General features: G+C 45.5%; 1 protein-coding gene across 1 annotated transcript in view; it reads left to right on the top strand.

Moving 5' to 3' along the window:
* KCP (kielin cysteine rich BMP regulator) overlaps positions 1-19746 on the top strand; it is an 823409-nt gene that overhangs the window by 663973 nt on the left and 139690 nt on the right. The window contains exons 38-39 of the mRNA XM_069629543.1: positions 12146-12236; positions 16262-16344. Of these exons, the coding sequence (XP_069485644.1) occupies positions 12146-12236; positions 16262-16344 (174 nt within the window). The remainder of the gene's footprint in view (positions 1-12145; positions 12237-16261; positions 16345-19746) is intronic.

Below are 19746 nucleotides of genomic sequence, written 5' to 3'. Positions count from 1 at the left end.
TGAAAGGGCCCGCTGGACACCCAGTTGCTTGCAAAGGGATCCCCAAAACAAAGAGGTGAACTGTGGGCCACGATCCGAAACAATAGTGTCGGGAAGGCCATGTAACCGTACAATTTCCTTGAGGAATACTCTGGCCATTTCAGGAGTTGTTGGTACTGCTCTTAGTGGAGTAAAATGGGCCAACTTACTTAAGGAATCTATAGTCACCATAATGGCAGTATTGCCTTCTGATCGGGGTAGATCAACAATAAAATCCGTTGAGACATGAGTCCAGGGTTGCTTGGGCGCTGGCTCCTGTTGAAGTAAACCAAGAGGTTTAGAAGTGGAGTATTTGTTAGAAGCGCAGATGGGACAGGATTCGACATATGACTGGACATCTTGGCTCCAAGTAGGCCACCAGAACAGTCTCGAAATGAGATCCTTGGTAGCGCGAATGACCTTGTGGCCTGCCAACGGTGTATCATGACACCAAGAGAGGGCCATTCTTTGATGTCTACTATCGGGTAGATACAAGGTTCGCCCCTTAAATAGGTAGCCTTCTCTGTCTTCTAACCGAGGATCCACAGATTCCTTCATGAGTTTCCCTTGTTGTCTGAGCTGTACATCCCGTAGGAATGCATTAGCTATGGTCTTAAAATTCTTGCCTGCTAATATCAAGTCATGGACTAGGTTCTCTTCAACATCTCCTTGATAACATCACGGGATAAAGCGTCGGCCAAGATGTTCTCTTTGCCGGGAAGATAGGTGACTTCAAAGTCGAACTGGGAAAAATAATAGGCCCATCGAGCATGACGGGTGTTACGACACTCCATCTGCTGAAGGACTCGGAGATTGCTATGGTCTGTGCGGACAGTGAACCGGTGTCGGGCCCCTTGAAGGAGGTGTCGCCATTCCTCACAGGCATGCTTGATGGCTAATAGTTCTCTTTCAATAACGGAATAATTTCTTTCGCTGGTAGAGAGGGTCTTGGAGTAATAGGCCACTGGATGTTCCAGACCATCTAAGCTCTTTTGGAGGAGAGCAGCCCCAATAGCACCTCCTGAGGCGTCTGTTTGCACGATGAAGGGCAATGCTTGATCAGGCTGGATTAGAATGGGTGCGGAAGTAAAAGCCTTCTTAAGGGTTTGAAACGCAACGTCTGCTTCTTGTGTCCAGTTGAATTGTATCCCTTTCTTGAGCAAAGAGGTGATTGGAAGGACCAAATTGGAGAAACACGAAATGAATTGTCTGTAGAAATTTGCGAGTCCTAGAAAGCGTTGGGTCTCCTTGACGTTCCTGGGTACAGGCCACTGAATTATAGCTTGTATCTTCCTCGGATCCATGCGGATACCTTCTTGCGACAGAATGAAACCCAGATAGGATACAGAAGGGGAATCAAAAACGCATTTTTCTGGTTTAACATAGAGTTGATTCCTCAGTAGGCGGTCCAAGACCACGCGAACATGTTTACGGTGTTCAGTAGGAGAAGAAGAGTAAATCAAAATGTCGTCTAGATAAACCACTACGGAAGAAAACAGAAGGTCTGCTAGTCCATAAAGCGTTGGAACACCGCTGGGGCATTCACAAGGCCGAAGGGCATGACCCGATACTCAAAATGACCCAGAGGTGTCCTAAAGGCTGTCTTCCACTCATCCCCTTGCCTAATGCGAAGCAGATGGTAAGCCCCTCTTAAGTCCAGTTTACTGAAGAATGAAGCACCTTGAACTGCCTCCAGTATCTCTTTGATCAGAGGCATCGGATAACAGTCCTTTATGGTGAGTTGATTGAGACCTCGGTAATCAATGCAGGGGCGAAGTTCACAGGAGTCTTTCTTAGGTATGAAAAACAACGAAGCTCCTGCAGGTGACTTGGATTCCTGGATGAGACCGTTTTGCAGGTTACAATCAAGGTATTCCTTAAGGGCCTTGCGCTCGGGCAGAGACAGAGGGTACATCCTTCCAAATGGAACTGAAGCATTGGGAATGGTCTATAGCACAATCTTCGTTCCTGTGAGGAGGAAGGGAATGTGGCTGCCTTTCCATAAAAACCTCAAGGAAGTCTTGGTAATGCTCTGGAACCAGATGTAAAGAGGCTGCCAGTATCGAACTCTTGTTGTTGGATAGCCTGTTTGGAGAAGTCTGATGAAGGCAGTACTCTTGACAATAGGAGGACTGGAAATGTATGGTATTAGTTGACCAGTCCACTAGAGGGTTGTGGCGGCGCAGCCATGGAATCCCCAGAATCACCGGAAAATGGGCTGCCTTTATAAGGTCAAACACAATCTCTTCCTTATGTTGGAACAATTGCACCTGTATTGGAAGAGTCTCTTGAGTAATGGGTCCGGAAGACAAAGGTGTGCCATCCACCCCTTCAACCGGGATGGGCCTGTCCTTAGAGAGAATGGGTATCTTCATCTTCCTTGCCCACGAAGCATCAATGAAATTTCCCGCTGCCCCACAGTCTAACATGGCAATAACATCCCAGACTGCTGAAGATCCACTGGACAACTTAATCTGAAAAACCATCAGCCGATGATCTTCTTGAGAGGAGAGAGGCAAAGAGCTGTTACAGGGATCCTTGCAAACTTCCCCCGACCTGACCCTGTTCAGGTTCGGGGGAGATCGTTTCCCTGACGGCGAGGAGGAACCTCTGGACAATTGCGCAATAAATGTTTATTGGAGCCACAATACATACACAATCCCAGATCCCTTCTTCGCTTCCTTTCTACTGCAGTTAGGGGACCTCTGGCTGTGCCAATTTGCATAGGTTCTTCCCCTAGCTGGGATGCTGAGTGATCACTAGCTGCAGGAGAAGACACTGGCGAGAGAGGGAGTCTTGGTTTCCTTCGTTCTTGTCTCCTCTCGCCTAATCTGAATTCAATCTGTAAGGCCAGAGAGACAAGTTCCTGAAAAGACTGTGGTCTAGCTATGCGGGCCAACTCGTCCTTAATGTCTTCACATAGGCCACGGTGAAACAATGTCTGTTGGGCAGAGTCCGGCCACCCTGCCTCAGTCGCTAGGCGCATGAACGTCGTTACATAAGTCTGGACATCATGAGATCCTTGTCTGATGTCTACAATGGCCTCATAGGTGGTGTATAAAACTTCGGGTCTTTCAAAACGTGTCTTAAACTGTTGAATAAACTGGTCATAATCATTAGTAGAGGGGTCTGACTGAAGGATTAGAGGTGTTGCCCAAGCAAGGGCATTCCCATCTAGATTAGAGACTAGGAACCCCACCTTGGCTTTAGCCGTCTCATAAGCCCGAGGACGAAAGGTGAAGTACAGTTGACAGGCGTCTAGAAACTTTATTAAAGTCTTGGGGTTCCCATCATATTTCCCAAATGGGAAAGGAAGCGGGGGTAATTCTCCTTCGGATTCATCTCGGGCAGAAACCTGTTGCCTTAAGGATTGGTTTTCAGCGCAAAGGGATTGAACTTCTACAGTGAGTCCTTGGATAGCAGCTACCAATTCCTGGTACTGTTCCAACGAAGCCATTGCTTTTCTTTGGCGTTGCACTCTGTCAGGCTCTGAAGTAACTCCCTTCCCCTCCTCCTCACCTGAAAGATCTGTGGAACCGTCTTGGTACTCTGTCTTCTTCTTCAGTCTCTCTTGCCTCTCTGTGTTTATCTTCTTCCTGGTCTTTTTATCATGCAAAAAGGGACGAGCTCCCTGGGATGCCACGCTGTCGGTATATGAGATAACCGGACAGGGGGACTCCCGGGAGCCGGTTCCGGAGCAGGTGAAAAGCCACACGGCAGAAAAAACCCTGCTAGTTGGTTCCACTGTGTGCAGGCAGGTTGAAGACGTGAGTAGTTGAGCAGAGTCCGGATGAAAAGAATCTTGGCGTGAAGGAGATACTGGAGCTGATAATGGAGCAGATCCAAGGGAGATTCCAACAAGAGGATTGTGAGGTAAGTATGCCCAGAGAGGAGGGAACCCAGACCGGGAAGCAAAGAAGAGAAGGTAAAGCTGCAGGGATACACAGGAGGGGAATTCAAGATATCCGGGACGGATAACAGGTCTGAATGGCAGGGACGCGAGCAGCGTCGGGAGCAAGAGACAGAGAGACTCGAGGGAGAAGAAATAGCAGTAGGGAAGCGAAAACAAAGGACGAACACACACGGTAGCGTTACCTTCGCGGAGCGTAGAAGGTGCAACGCAAGGAGGAAAGGACCGGACCGGCATTACTAGATGCGGTGGCCATCTTTCGGAACAACTAGACCGTTGAATCCGAACGGCCACCGACGTAACGGAGCCGCTAATGGCGCTTCCAGATGTCCCACAAACGCCGCCATGCGGAATGCATGACAATTACAGCACTGCTTTCTGGGTCTGGACCTTGCACAGGGTTATTGGCTAGCATAGAACAGCTCAGCCCGGCTGTTGAATGTGAGAATCAGGTTTGCAAAAGATTCTGGAGCCTGCTGAAAAGGAGTCAGCTTTTATTTTAGGCCTCTCTGCTTCAAGGTTCTAGAGTTTGGGTTCTAGAGTTTTGGGCTCTGGATCTAGATCTGGAGTCTGGAGTCTCTGTCTGGATATTGTCTGGATCTGGTCTGGCAGAGTGCTTTGCAGGAATCGGTGAGTAGTGGAAAAAAAGAGTGTTTCTGATCTGTCCTATACAGTTTCTTTTTATGTGTTTCCAAATCGGGTGGGTAGGCTGATTCTCTATGCCCAACCCCCATAAGGATTTGATAAGTTAGAGTATTCTCTGTCCCCTGACTGGAGAAATAATCAGCGTGTCACCCGGTGTCATGTTTATGGCTTAACTGAAAACCCTCCCCTTTGCTTTCACACAGAAAATCAATTTTACCCAAAAAACATATTTCCCAGATACACAAGTTGTTCACAATACATATACACATCACACATTACGTAAGGTACATTCTTGTCCAACTCTGATCTTCCTAAGAGCTCTAGTTCAGAAATGACATCTTATCTGTGCTTTTGGTGGGTTTCCCAATATATGTTCTGCACCAAATTTTACACAAACATACATATCCTCTCTGGGCACATTCCTGTAAATGTGTATGTTCATAGCAAAAAAACAGCAGCTGCAATATTAATAATTTCGGGGTTTGGTCTCAGAACATCACACAGCGTCCAGCTTAGTCTTAAATTGTGAGTGCATTCTTCATTTTAACCGTCTCAAAGTTGTACATTTTTGTCAGCTTGGTAAAATTTGTTATAAGCAATTTTATAAAACATATATTTGCTGAGCTACCTGAATCCACAATGATTTGTCCCCGCCCCCAGAGCTGACTGACTCAGAGGGCCACATGTCTTGTTTCTCCCAGAGCAGTTGTTGACCAGTCACACCCAAATCAGCATATTCTATTCACCCCAAAGCATCCATTGTCTTGACTGAGAGCAGCAGGCCAGGGTGCCTTGGCTAGTTCCTGTTCACACCAGTCTGTCAATCTCTTATCCAACGGCAGGGGATTCTTCCTTTGTCCAGGGAAAAGGTATGAAGGGTTCTCATGGGAAGCAAACCTTTTGGAGTTTTAACTGTATCAAGTTACCTTCTAGTCAATTGCAACATAGTACCTTGTAAAAAATACATTTATAAACTCACAATAAGCAACATATCTTTAAATCAAGTCTTTTTCAACAATGAAATCACTGTGTGGCACTCTATATGGCATTTTGATGGAATTCTCTTCTTTGGCATATTTAACTTCTGAAACACAGCTCTCCTGTCAGAATTATAAATCGCCAGCACCTGACAGAGGCGAGTAATGGTACTACACCCATTTTGACAGCTGTATTTCCATCACATATCTTTAAAAGTGGATTTTGTTCTAATAACACATGATTATTTCTGACATTGGATTTATGTGGATTCTTGCAGTATAATGATGTGGAACACCCAACAAGGAGGTTGGATCTTTTTAGGTGGTTTGTGAGCCATGATCTTAGCAAGTTTGACACCAAATAAAAACTGATTTTTGAGACAGCTCTGTATTCCTTGGAAGAGATTTTGCTCTGTGAGCAGCCAAAGGATGGGTTTTGGCAGTGGTCTCCGGTGCTCACTAAGATAGGCAAACGTGGATGGCAGCCTATTTTTCAGGTTTTCACTGCGCATTTTCTGGTGATTTCTGGCGAGCAGCATGCTTTCCAGTGGCCATTCTGATGTTTCTGCTGCCAGCAATGCCTACTGATATTGCAGGGCTTGGATGAGTGGGTTGAGACATCGCACAGTTCGGCCGAGTTGTTAGATGCTGCAGAGCCCTGGGCTTGGATGTGGGCTCTCTTCTTAGTGCAGACAGATAGCCGGTATTGACTTTGGTGCAGGCGGCAGGCCAGTTGGTCAGAGGATGCGCAAGAAGCTAGCCATTTCCTCTCAGCCACCCAGCACTTGTGTTTAAGGGTGATGAGGTCAGATTCATACCAGGAGTTGCACTTGGCTTTGGGCTTCAAGCGGATCCTCATGACAGGGGCACGAGCATCAAGAGTATCGGAGATAGAAAAGTGGAGAATGTAACGGGCTGTGTCAGGATGCGAGTCAGCCAGAAGAGGAGGAGGGAGAGAGAAAGTGGCTGTGAAAGCCTCAACTGACACACGTTTCATGGGTCAGGTGACTGAGAAGGTAGGTGGCAGTGATGGAGTTGTCTTGGCCAGAGAGATGGAATGGGTGACCCAGGACCATACACTCTTAAGGAGTGAAAAACAAAAGGCATGTGATGTCAGCGAAACTTCAGCAGAAGTCGCTCTGGCCACTAAAATAAAAAAAATAAAAGGGGAGGAAATACATGCTAAAATGCAAAAAGAGTACAGTGGCCATAAATTGAGATTGCAGAACTTCTAAAATGTATTTATGCCCGTTAGGAAAGATGTTTTCTTTTTGCAGCTTCCCTCCATTAACATCAGGGAAACCCCCAACCTTTTACTATGGCTTGAACCCTGCCCTGACCTTTGGAAGTAAGTAAAGTATTTTAGCTTTACTTCCCTTTTTCAACTCCCCTCTTTTGGGGGTAGTGGTCAGTCCTTACCAGTGCAGGGGTGACTCTGTCTCATTTGAGAGGTTTCTTTGTGGTTCTACTATAGCACGCACCACCTTAGAAGGAGGTTCTGCAGAGCTACTATGTATCGCTTTTTATTTTTACGTTTGTAACCTTTTTGCTACTTTTATGGTGTGTTCAGGACAGACTGATTGGTGCAGATACTTTTCTACCATGTTTCATTTCTACTGCATGTACCTTTATGCTTTTTCTGGATAATGCCGTATGAAAAACCATATACTCAAATGTTGTGCCTTAATGCTTTTACCCTGTCCTTTGGCCACCTTGTTCAAAGTAAGCTCTTTCCCAGGCTTGGGTTTGAAATTCCAAGGGCTAAGCAGCAGTGTGTTCAGCTGGCTGAATGAGGGGGCTGGGACTGTCTTGTCCCAATCAACATTCCAATCAGGTGATTTCTGTTGCTGGGCAGATATGGGGCAAGAAGCTGACCAGTATTAGGCAGCCCTTGCCAGTTTGAATTGTGCATAGCCTTGCCATTGGTGACCTGGGACAACCCAAATACGAATTTGGGATACAAACCCTGCATCTATTCCCCAGCTTGTCAACTGCAGTCAGGAACCTGAAGAAACAGAGCCACCTTCTGAAGTCCTGTAGATTGCAGCTGAAGATGGCCAGCATTGCCTCGAGCCAATTCCTGGTGAAGCTGTATGTCCCTGCAATGATCCAAAGAAGACCCTCATCAGAACTTCACCCCTTGGACTGGTGGGATCAACCAGTCCAGACCTCTGCATGAGGATCCTGCTGTAAGAAGCCTTTGGAAGCATACCAGAACGATCCTGTGTGCATGAGCAGTTTTGTCTAAGTCATCCCTTGTAAATCATCACCGGTCTGAGTGGCAACTTGTAACTCTGCTGATTGCTCGCTTGTGGCCTAAGACCAGTCTTCCTGCAGCTGCTGCTCTCCTGCACAAAGAGAGGCTTTACTGGACCTGTGTCTTCTTTTTAGCCGTGCATATCATCTGCCACCTCCTGATTGAGGTGATCTTCGCTGCTGCCAGTCTTTGCTGTGTCCTAGGGGTCTCATCACGTCCTGACACCCTCTGTCCAGAGGTGCCTGCATCGTCATGCTTGAAGACATGTGTAATCGTATCACCAGTGTGCAGAACTTCTGTCTAGCCAGACCCAATTCATGGTGAATGAAAGGGCACAGGACAGCTTGGATCAGGACAGGGAGAGCGTCCAATAAATGTGCAGTACAGAGAGGAGGGTCTGGAAAGTGGTCAAGTGGACTGGGAGCTGAGGGGGCAGGGAAAATGGAGGGGATTAGGGCAAGGGGGTTGCATCAATTCTGTGGGTAGCCCTGGGAAAATGTGAGCAAGAGGTTAAGGTGGGGGAGTGTTAAAATAGATTTCTAGAATCTGACCTGGTGGACAGATTTTAGAGGGGCACCCTAGTTGTAGTGAACAGGGAGACTGAGAGTTTAGCCGCAACCCAATCAAGGTAGCAATGGAGAGCAGTCACAAATAACTTAACCGGCGGAACAGGTAAGTGTTGCAGTAAAATGATCAGAACGGTCAATATCCCTTTTTTTTAGAAATCCAGCCCTAAGATGTATAGGTGCTAGTGCCCAAAAGGTTTCTCAAAGCTAAGAGTTCTTTAAAGAGATGCAATGTGCTTGTGGTGAATAGTTTCAACCTATTTAAAAGTTCAGCAACAATTTACAAGAAGACAGGTAAGTTGTTTCCTATTTTCCTGACCCAAAGCTAACCCAGGGGCAGCGTACTTGACCCAGGCATGGTGCCCAAGGGTAAGTAAAAGAGAGATAGGAGACAAAGGGCTCCGTACCCAGTGAAGGACGGGGTGTGGTGTATGTGCAGGCAGAGGTATGCTTATTTAAACCCCTGACTCAGATTTTCCCAGATGTCTCAATGGATTATCTGAGGCTTGCTGGGAGGTTGATCTTCTGTCATCTGCTCGGGTGAGAGTTGTCCACGGGTGAGAGTTGTCCATGGGTTGCAGGTTCAAGGATTCTTCTGGACGGATGCAACTGCAAGATGCAATTCTTGTAAATGAACAAATGCAGATTCCAACAATGCCGACCTCTTAAAGAGGCTTTGTGGGTTGGAGGAATGTGAGTTCCAGTGATGATCACTATTTGCAGGCAACGACAGGTGTCCTTCCAGTCACGGTCATAGAAGCTGCTCCAGGACTGCTTCCCATCAAGGTAGGAAGCTGAAATGTGGAGAGAAGGTTACCTATGGCACAAGCTGGAAACTACCAAAATTGTGGGTTTGAAGCGGAACAGCGATGATTCTTGCAAGGTAGCCAATGAGGAAACTTGTCAATCCATTGGCAGTCGAGGGACACTTCTGAAGGCTCTGGCGGGCTGGATACTTGAGAAGGCATTGAGACTAGTTAGTTCTACTAGTCCAAGGGCTGAAGCACCAACATGGATCTGCTGAGATCAGGTAGATGATCCGGGCTTCGCATGGCCAGTCACTGGTGAGGATGCGGGGTCACTGCCGGATTCTTGGCTCCAATGTACATCTCAAGAATGACTGCAGGAGTCCTCTTCCAATGGTAAGGATCTGCACCATTCAAACAGTCAGTAGTTGTCCAATCAGGGACAACTAATGGTTTCACAACCACCCCAGTAACAAACTTTCTGGCATCAGTGATGTGGACTGGGACTAGGCAGTCCGAGCCTCGTTCCTGGGCCACACACATACACAAAGGCTCACTAACCCGCAAAAGTAGCAGCTTTCCCAGGCAAGTGCTTGACCTTATAAGGGATTTATTGACCTGGAAGGGCAGGAAGAAGGCCAAACTACAATATAGCCAAAGAACAAGCAAAAATCTAATGGCACGGCCATTTTAGGGCTTTAGCCTTATTTATTAGCCATATGTGGTAAACCCGAATGTCCATACTAAAAGAAATGCAAAAATTGTAAAAATATAACTGCTGCCACCAGCTTGTCTTTAGGCACATATAAAAGTAACCAAAAATCCCATGTGTAAAAAGCTATGGTGATACAAATGTATCCCCATTGTACTGCACTGTCAGGGTCGAACTGGCGCATAAAGTTGTCTCGGGCACCAATGGAAAAGTGACCCATGGTTGCAAATGGGAATTCATTCCTTTTGTGACACTCTTTGAATAGTACCCAAGGGGGAGGCTTTTGATAATATGTGATGCAAATTGTACATTTTAAAGAATATTTATTCAGCAACACTGGTCAAAACTATTAGCTGCATAGTGAATTAACTCATCAAACTGGCCCACATTGTCCAATAAAGTGCCCCACTTTGACCCCAAAATCTCGCCCACACAAGCATTTAGTGTTTTTGGTTCGGCCATGGGAATATTGCCCTATAAGCCTGTCCGAGCCTGTTCTGTGTGCAATGTTAAAAATACCAGAATTCAAAAGGGAAACTTGTTAGCGCCCCCATAACAAATTAGCAAAAGGCATGGGAACTGAAGCTGAAGGCTTTACTTCCATTCCAAAAGTCAGGACAGGATCAAAAACAAAGCAGGAAGAATGGGGTTCCATATAAAACTATGGAGGGAAAGTTGGCAAAAAGAAAATCTTTACTAACAGGGTGCAATGTGGGACATAGGACAAGGTATCCGGGAGGTGTCCCCCAAAGAGGCTGGAAGGTGGTAGCTGCAAACTGGATGATTTTTGCAAATATCACATTGTAGTAATCGACACAATCAATTCCTAAAATGTTCTTCATTCTGCCCTACAATTGTCACACTCTAGGGGAATGCCTGCCTTGTCTAGTGCTTGCACCAGCCCTGTGGTGTGAACAGAGGAGAGCTTGACCAGAACACTTTCTGCTCCTGCTCCAGGTGCTAATTCAAGGGATAGGCCTTTTATATATTTTTGTTTGTAATGCTTCTCATTCACTTTAAGCCAGTAGTGTCATTCCTATGTGTTTCCCTGTATCTTATTGTAGATTCTCTTCATCGTCTGGCCTTCTCTTTATGCATTTTACCAGTTGGTAGATCTTTGGTCAAAGAAAGGAAACATTTTATAATTCCTGTAAACGCGTTTTTCATTTTTGTATATATTTGAGATTTGCTATGCTTAGACCTGTTTACATTATAATTGTGGAGATGTGGGAAGCTGTTAATCCTTTGTTGAGCATTTCTCTTTTTTAGAGATTCTGGATTAAATGTAACGTTGTTCATTATGTAGGTCATAAGCTTATTTCTATAACAAGTAATTAAATCCCATTCAAAACTGGGACAGGACAAGGGTAGCAATGCACTGCATTCAGGCATAGTTGAAGGCTGCCATGCCATGCAATGTATAATTAGTGGGGGGTTAACTACTGTCATTGCATGGGTATAGTCTTGTATATAGATAGCGGTGAAGCATTTTATAGGCAAATCGGGAAATTTGCCTTACAATCTGGTGCCTCAGAAAGACCAAAGTTCTCATTTAGAGTGAAAGACAAGGAAGAGGTGTACAATTTGTTTTGGGGTCCATTCAATGCCTTGTATGATTGACTATAAAGGCTGTAGATTAGTATGAGGAGTGGGTAGAGATGGTGTAGTGGGAAAAGGAAGAGGAAAGGAAAAGAGATAGGGAAGGGGAAAAGAAGAGGGGAAAAATATATTTCTTTTCTTTTTTTTTTCTTCTCACTATTATACTTTTTGGGGGATTTGGTTTGGTGTCTGTGTGTTGTTGGTGTTTTTGTGTATGTTCTATGTTAAATGTTTTTATTGACTGTTGTATTCTGCTCTTTTATTGTTTACAAAAATGAAAATGTTCTTAGTATGTCGGGGGGGGATCATTTGATTATGCTGTTTGTTTATTGATATGTTCTTTAATTGAATAATTTTGTGTTCTCTGGTTCACTATTCCTTTCTGTATTTGATTCTTCTGTGATTTAATTTAATGACATACTAATAAAGAGATTTGAAAAAAAGAAAAAAAAAGAAAAAACAGTCTAAATATTGTCTCAAGACTAACCTTCCCCACAGCCCTACTGGCCTTTCACAGGCACCGGTCACCACTCAGAACACCTAAAATTTCACATGTATACGCACAATACAAGACAATTCAAGGTATGCTCCTCATACAGTCCACCACTTATCTTTGCATCGTATGACATCAGGGATGACCTGCCTTTATTCCTTTTTCTTAAACCTGGTACCATTTAAAGATGTATAATTGTTCCCGTCTTCGGTCTCTTCCCAGGCTGGTTCTGTGCAGTGTGTACGCAAGCTGTGTTCCCCGGCACCATGTCCCCACCCAGTGATGGGGCCCTGCGACTGTCCGATCTGCCAAGGTGAGTCAGGCATATGTGATGGAGGGTTACGAGTAATCGGGACAGCCTTCTAACAAAACTCGCTTCTTACTGGCATTTGTCTTTCAAGTTAATGCCCTTCTTATATGGGTGGTCTCAGGGCAAATGAATGATATTGCACAAGTCTAATTATGCCCCACCATTATCCAGCCAGACCAGATAGTCAGGTCTCTGCCTCAGAAGAAAATGGAGTTTTGATGCAGAGCCCTATTTGTACCCCTGAAGAATATGCCTGCTGATAATGGAACCCTGGAGATTCTGAGCATGGACAGAAGCCCCAAAAAGGGTGGTGCTTTGAGCCAAACTTCCAAGCAAACTGTTTAAAAGTTATGATATGAATGCAACCCACGTTTACACCTGCAGCACTGGGGAACTGACATCCCTATCACTGTGTGTGTTTACATATATCTATTAAAAGTTTCTCAGATTAGAGATGTCCTTGCGCCTAGCAAACATGTCATCAAATCATTGGAAGGCTTACATTTGTCACAGGGCACAATTCTGCAGTGTCAGTTTGATACATTTCCTTTGCAGCAACTATTTGCCCTTCCCCAGCAGAGATGAAACAGTTCACAAAGGCAGGAGAAAATGGTTTGGTGATAGAACTAACAAGAAGTCAGTTGTTTTCTTGGTTGTTCCCTGAAATGAGGATAGAAAACGCAGAACTTGGTCAAAAGTGAGTTCTGACCCTGTATGGTTATAAGTAAGGTTGGTTTTCTTGACACACTGAACAGTATAGTCCAATCAGGTTATCAATATGCCCACAATATATATTTTTAAAGTACAGACAATTAACTGAATACATTTTGGTCATAAATGACAACTCAAGTGAAAACTTAGTTGGTCATTCCGAAAACTTACCTGGATTTTAGTAAAAGTATTCGATGGGTAGACAAGCCCAAGGCATGAGTTAATAGTCAGCAAGGGGACATGGCAATGCCCCCTCTCTTGGTTCCCCTTTCCCTTGTCCATGATCTGAGAGGTCACTGATAAGCTAAACAGTGTAAGTGGATTTCTTTAAGCTGTGCTTTCTATCAAAGATGATGTGTTATTTGTGATGTGGAATAGCAGCACTGATTTTATAGAGGAGCAGGTGGACACATAATCCCTAGCTCCCGCCCCCTCACCTCCATCATATTGGAACAGCAGAAGAAGAGTCCAATCTGGGAAACGAGGTATAATCCCAATACCACATCGAGTGTATGAGAGACGTCATGCACTCAGACAGCCGTACCGAATGTACCCTCGCACTGAAAGGGTAGAAGGCTGTCTGCACACACCATTGACATCGAAGAGCTATAAGTGAAATTGGACGAGGGCAGAGTGATGTCATGAAGGAAAGACACAAAGACGCACTGAAATGATATGCAAATACTTAAAGAATGAAGATATAACTGAAGTAATAAAAGAAACATGTAATTGAATACAAAGAAATCATATGCACCAGAGAAATTAGTAAGTAGGGAGGAAATTAATGTATATACGCAGAAATGCAAGGTAGATGAGACATATAGAGGCTTGCTGCAAAAGAAAACAAAATGTGGCTAGGTCGTCCATAATGGAAAGATGGACGTCGGCAGTAAATAAAAGGTCAAAATGGACACATTCATGGTCTCTTCACACATGATTCAGAAGTTGAAAACAAGGGCTATTCATTAAGTTCTAGACAAAGATAATGGTGTACCTACACTCTCTTAAATGTCCCAGAACAGAGAACAGGCTGCAAGGTCAACGACTAATGAGAAGCCTTGGCTTGGGGCCTGGCAGATGATGGACTAATTGGGGAAAGTGGGGAGTAGTCTGACCTTTCTCTCGGCACCTGGGTTTTGTTTTGCTTATGTGCTGTTAACAGGCTGAAAGTCCAAGGTTGAGTGAGATACCTAACCAATCAGAGAGTCTATGGGGCAACATGCTATACAATGTTACACAGGCCAACCCATTGCTGTTATTTTGCTATATTCAGTATTATACTATTCAGCGGTGGTTGAAGGTGTGCCTGATTGTTATTAGTAATATTACTAATTTGTTTGTTTGTTTGTTTTATTCATTTATAATGCGCACCAAACCCGATGGTAACCGGGCGCAACAGTACAGATTATGCAACGCTTTAAGTTACATGGATACAGACTATTAACAAAACGGAATATATACAGGCAATGATAGGTCAAAAGAAAATTAGACAAATGTGAAAATGTACAAATAGACACCTGGCTGGGGAATATGCACAAGCAAGGTGGAGGTGGGTGTCTAGTATAAGCTGGTGTGAAACTAGTTGTCCGAGGACTTCAGTAGCTTGATATAATTAGTTCTGAATTTGAGATAAGGCTGCTCTTCTCGTAAAAGATGTGGCAGTGAGTTCCTTAGTTGTGCCGCACGGACAGGGATGCTGCCGCCCCCGGCCTTAGCCAGCCTAAATCTCGGTGTAATAAGGCTGTTAGCAATAGTTGTTCTTGAAGGTCGGTGGAGCTTCTCTTTAGGAATCTGTTTGTAATATAACAGGGTGTTTTATTATTAATAGATTTATGAGTAAGGGATGCACCTTTTAAGCAGATTTTATTTTTGGTGGAAAGTCAATTATTTTGGCGCCTTATCTTAGATATGTGAGATCTTTTAGGCACACCGAGAGCTGCTCTCAAGGCATTATTTTGTTAGATTTGAATTCTATGAGTGATAGATTTGTTAGCACCTATGTATAAGGCATTACAGTAGTCGAGCCTGGATAGAATAAGGGCTCTAGCTAAGATAATACAGTTTTCATCTGAGAGAAAGTGTTTGCCTGCTCTGATGAGCTTACAAGTGTAGTCTGTGGCCGATGCCTGTTTGGAGAAGGAGAGGGTGGAGTCCAAGTGAAAGCCTAGTGTCTTTATCTCTTTGGCCACCTTAATGATGTTACCATCGATCTCAAAAGAGGTGTAGTCTTGGCCTAATTTTTTAAGATTAGAGTGAGTACCCAGGATGATTAGCTCTGTTTTATCGTCATTCAGGCATAGACCGTGGGTTGCCATCCATGACTGGATGATGAGATACACCCTATTTACCAAGGCCAAATCCTTGTTGTAATCCCCGGAAAGTGGGAGGAGAATCTGAGTATCATCTGCATAATTAGTGTAGGTGATACCAAGAAGGTCCAAATCATCAAAAAGGGGCTTAGTAAATATGTTGTATAGGGTAGGGGAGACGCAAGACCCCTTGGGTACTCCACACATAATGGGGATCGGGTCTGCCGCTGAAAAGGGGGAGAACACCCTCATAATCCTATCGCTAAGGAAAGACTCAATCCAGGTTATAGCCTCTTTGGAGAAGTGAGCGGCTGAATCTATGTGGCTGCACAGGACCTTGTGGTTGACAAGGTCGAATGCGGCCGAGAGGTCAAGCAGAAGGAGAAGGGCTGTTTTACCTTTATCTCGTAGCTCATCTATTTGTGCCTTTAAATCGATAAGTGTAGTCCCAGTACCATGTTGGGGTTGGAATCCTGATTGACTAATACTTATGATATATAGATATACATGTTTTACAGTGTTCCACGTAGAATGCCGTCATAGTTGACATACATTGGAGTACAAAACCTCTGTATAACAGAAACTAATGTGTGAGTGTGTGAACTGCAGTTTGTTGTTCCCCAGATTGCCCTACTTTATTAAATCTGAGTAGTACGTTGCCATATTCTTTGAGTCTGTCCAGTTATTTGGGACTGAGGTCCTTATTGGTAATTCCATTGAGCACACAAAATGCTTCAAGGTGCTAGAACACAATTTCTGCCTTAGCTCAATTTCTTTAGCCCAGGGTGCTTCACCCTGCTGGTCTAGAAGCATATATTCCCACACTGCAGCTTAGTTCCAGGTCAGAATTGGTTGTCATAACGATCCCCTGAATCTTTTAAAATGCTGTCCAGTGATGGGATGACACCATTGGATATTTGTAGTACATTCCAACAACCAGTTCATTAGACCAAGTTTGTTACAATATAAACAATTGGAATCTTTAATGTTTTTTTCCTGTTTATCTAGGCTGCCATTTTGAAGGTCTGGACCATGTGGATGGTGAGATATTCCCCCCAACCAGTGGTGGATGTGAGCAGTGTCAATGTCAGGTATGTGGCACGTAGCAACAGCCTCCTCACCTGTGACCATCAAAAAGCTGTTTCCTGTCCCCTTCCTCTCTACCAAGTGGTTTCAGAGAGCTAGAACCCCTCTAGAAGGCCTCCGATTTATTTTCACTCTTGAATCGATCAGTCGTGGGTCATGCATTGTTAAAATGGTGGGACATACATGTTTTCCCTGTATGGGGCTTTGCTATCAAGCCCAAACCAACTTTAGGAGGAAAGTGAAGACTTTTTACTTCACATCACTTGCTTTGCTAATCTCATCTGTTTTGGGGCCACTGATCTGTCCCTATAGCAATCAGTGCAGGGGAACTCTGTTCTCTATAGTACAATTCTGTTTATTTTTCATGCACACATTACCTTACTATGAAGTGCGATAGAAACACTTTGTGTCCCTATAGCTTTGCTATTCATAACTTTGTGGATACTAACAAGATGTGTCCAAGAGGGGCTCGCGGCAGTGGATACTTATGTACCATTTTATTTTTATTCTTGCGTGCACTGTTGCATTAAGTACAATACTCTAAACTGGCTGTGCCACAAGATTTGTTCCTGTCCTTTGGCCCTCCAAGAGCTGTATTTGCCCTATATGTTAAACCCTTGTCCAGGGAAAGCCTGCAAGACTTTGGAGGTGTCCCAGAAACATTTTGTGGGCTTCATGCAGCTTCCTCATGGGCTACCTTGCTGCATCGTTTGCCACCCCATTTTCAGATTGAGACTATTGAGACCCTGAACATGTGAAACAAGAGGCCACCCCCTGCAGTTGCAGCTCTCCAGCACATAGAGGGGCCTGCCAAGAAAAGCTTTGTTGTTTCCACCATGAGGGTCGAGTTCCACAATTTCTTTGCAGTGGCCATCACAGATCTCCACCTGCATCGTGTCCTGTGGATCCTCTGAGGTTGTCAAACATGTGGCGTCCTTTCTTCCTCATGCCAGCATTATCAGCTGTTGAGTGCCAGGTTGAGTGCCAGGAACTCTTTCACCACAACGCAGAACCACTGACTAGACAGATCCAAACCTGATGCCTCAAGTGACCTCTGCACTAGCGAACCCCTATACCCTATACCCTATACCCTATTCAACAGAGCCAAGACACGGAGAACTGGGGTCCTGTGAATTCAGAAGCCTCTGAAGTGGTCCCTGAGTGAATTGAAGTACAGGGGGTGAGTAAACATACCTGCTCCTATCCCCCCTACCACCATAGGGTTTAAATGGCATAAAGTCCTTGCCCTTGCCTGACCGTGATCAAATCCTGGTCAAAGATCCTCCCCTGGGCTAACCCTGAGGTGGTTGGAGTGGGAGAGGGTCTCCCAAGAACTTTACTTCTATTGTTCTCCACATTTGAAACACTTACAAACTGACTACAGGCATTGGCAATACTTGTTCAGACTACCTTAAAGACTCATAGCCTTCTGCAAGGAGCTCTGTTGGGGTTTGTGACTCTAAGGGCATTAGGCCTAATCTCTACTTGCAATGGAAGGACTTTTAAGTGTCAACACGGATAATTATAACATTGTGTATTGTGATTAGCTCTTTTCTTCTCTTACATATTACTTCTCTAAATTGGTTAATACCTTGTTCTTTCTTCACTTGCGACATTACAGTTTTCTAATGCTGATATGTGTTCACAAATAAAGTGCCAGTGCCTTGAAGCCAGATCACCGCAAAAGTAAATGTGTATGTAATAGTGTTATATGTTTAGTATAATACTTCTCCAGCATGGGGTCTGGCATGGATTCACATGCTCATGAATATTCCCCGTCGTCAGGCTGGGAATCCTCGGTAAAGAAAAAATCAGTATCAGTTTCGTTTCTGAACTGTCTTTCTTAGTAGTAACCAATCACTGGTCTCTGGGTCATACTGCCCCCAGCCAATGACTGCCCTCTCCCTAAACCCGTCCCCTGGCAGCCATCCTCAGATTTTTACCGCACGTTCAAGTGTTGGGAGTACTCGTGCTATAGCTCTCGAGCTTTTATTGCGTTTTGTGATTTTTCAAGGAGTTTAATCTCATTTTTTCGGTCAATCGAGCCTCAATCTCCACCGTTTCTACTTCCTATCAACGGGGACCCATTTCGGATTTCTCTACGCCCTCAAGGGTGAAGATCTCATTGAGTTACTCTTTTGGAGAATTCCACAAGACCTTGAGGCCTACCTCGTGGACATGGCCCAGGACAAAGGAAACTCGACGGCCGGATCCAAGCTGTTCAGGAACTGCCCTGGATGCGGATTGCAGAATGTATTCAAGGAGGACGAATATTCTAGATGCCTCTACTGCCTGCACAAAGACAAAACGCACTTGGAGAAGGACTGTGCTTTTTGCAAGAACTTGTCGGAACGGACCATAAAGGATCGGCATATGACCCTCCCCCCAAGGTGAAGGCCTCAGGCGCGCCTAAGGTCGTTAAGGCCCTGATTCACCCGGCTAAGGCCTCTATCGAGGGAGTCGTGGCGCCCCTGGCAAAGCTTGTGGAGGCTACCCCAGTGGAGGCGACCTCGGGGCCCAGAGTTTCCCTGCCTCTGCGGAGGGAATCCTTTTTTCAGCCCATCGATAAGACCCCCGTGAGAAACCCAGGTGGAAAAAGAGGGGGGGCCGGTGGCTATCACGGACACAGTTTCAGCCTCTGAGGTGGAGCTGGCTGGGGTTGTGAAGGCCCTCAACAAGAAGTTCAAGGAGGTCCGGTCCCACGGGAGGGATCCCAACAAAGCAGACGAAGAGAGCGAGGGTGGCGCCGCCAAGGTTCCCGTGGAGGCGGAGGATTCCACTCCCCAACCGTCGCGCCCATCGCAGCCGGTACCCGAGCCCCAGGACAACTCGGGAGCCATCTTGATGGCGATCCAGGCCTTATGTACGGAGATAAGGACCAGGTTGCCTGTACCCCCGACGGAAGATCCAGCGGAACCTGGCCTGTCGGGGAGCCCTCCAAACAAGTGGAGAAGAGTTCATCCCCCCCCGCCCTTCCAGCCTGCGCGGCCCTCGCTTCCTTTATCCCCTTCCCCTGATCTCAGGGAGGACACGACGGGGACGGATGACGACGGTGGTGACGACGGGATGGACCTTCCATCACCACCACCTCCTCGGGCCTCCCCGCCCGATGAAATTGGCTCTTTCCACGCCATGATTGCCAGGGCATCCAAGCTCTTCTCGCTCTGCCCCGAAGAACAGAAGAAGGAAGGTTTCCTTTATCAACGGCTTGAGGCCAAAAGGAAGACGGTCCTCTCGGTCCCATTACTAGATGACATCTGGGACGAGGGGCTTTCGCTCCTGAAGAACCCGTCCACGACTCCTGCCAAGAGAGACCGGTATGAGAAGAAGTACTGGGTCCCTGATTCCGCCCCTCTGTGCCTTAGGGCTCAGCCAACCCCGGATTCGGTCATCTGGCGGCAGCCAAG

Source organism: Ambystoma mexicanum, chromosome 12 (assembly GCF_040938575.1).
Source record: "Ambystoma mexicanum isolate Mex_15411 chromosome 12, UKY_AmexF1_1, whole genome shotgun sequence".
Lineage (NCBI taxonomy): Eukaryota > Metazoa > Chordata > Amphibia > Caudata > Ambystomatidae > Ambystoma > Ambystoma mexicanum.
Note: the sequence above shows the minus strand (reverse complement) of the source record. Positions and strands in the feature narration are given on the sequence as shown.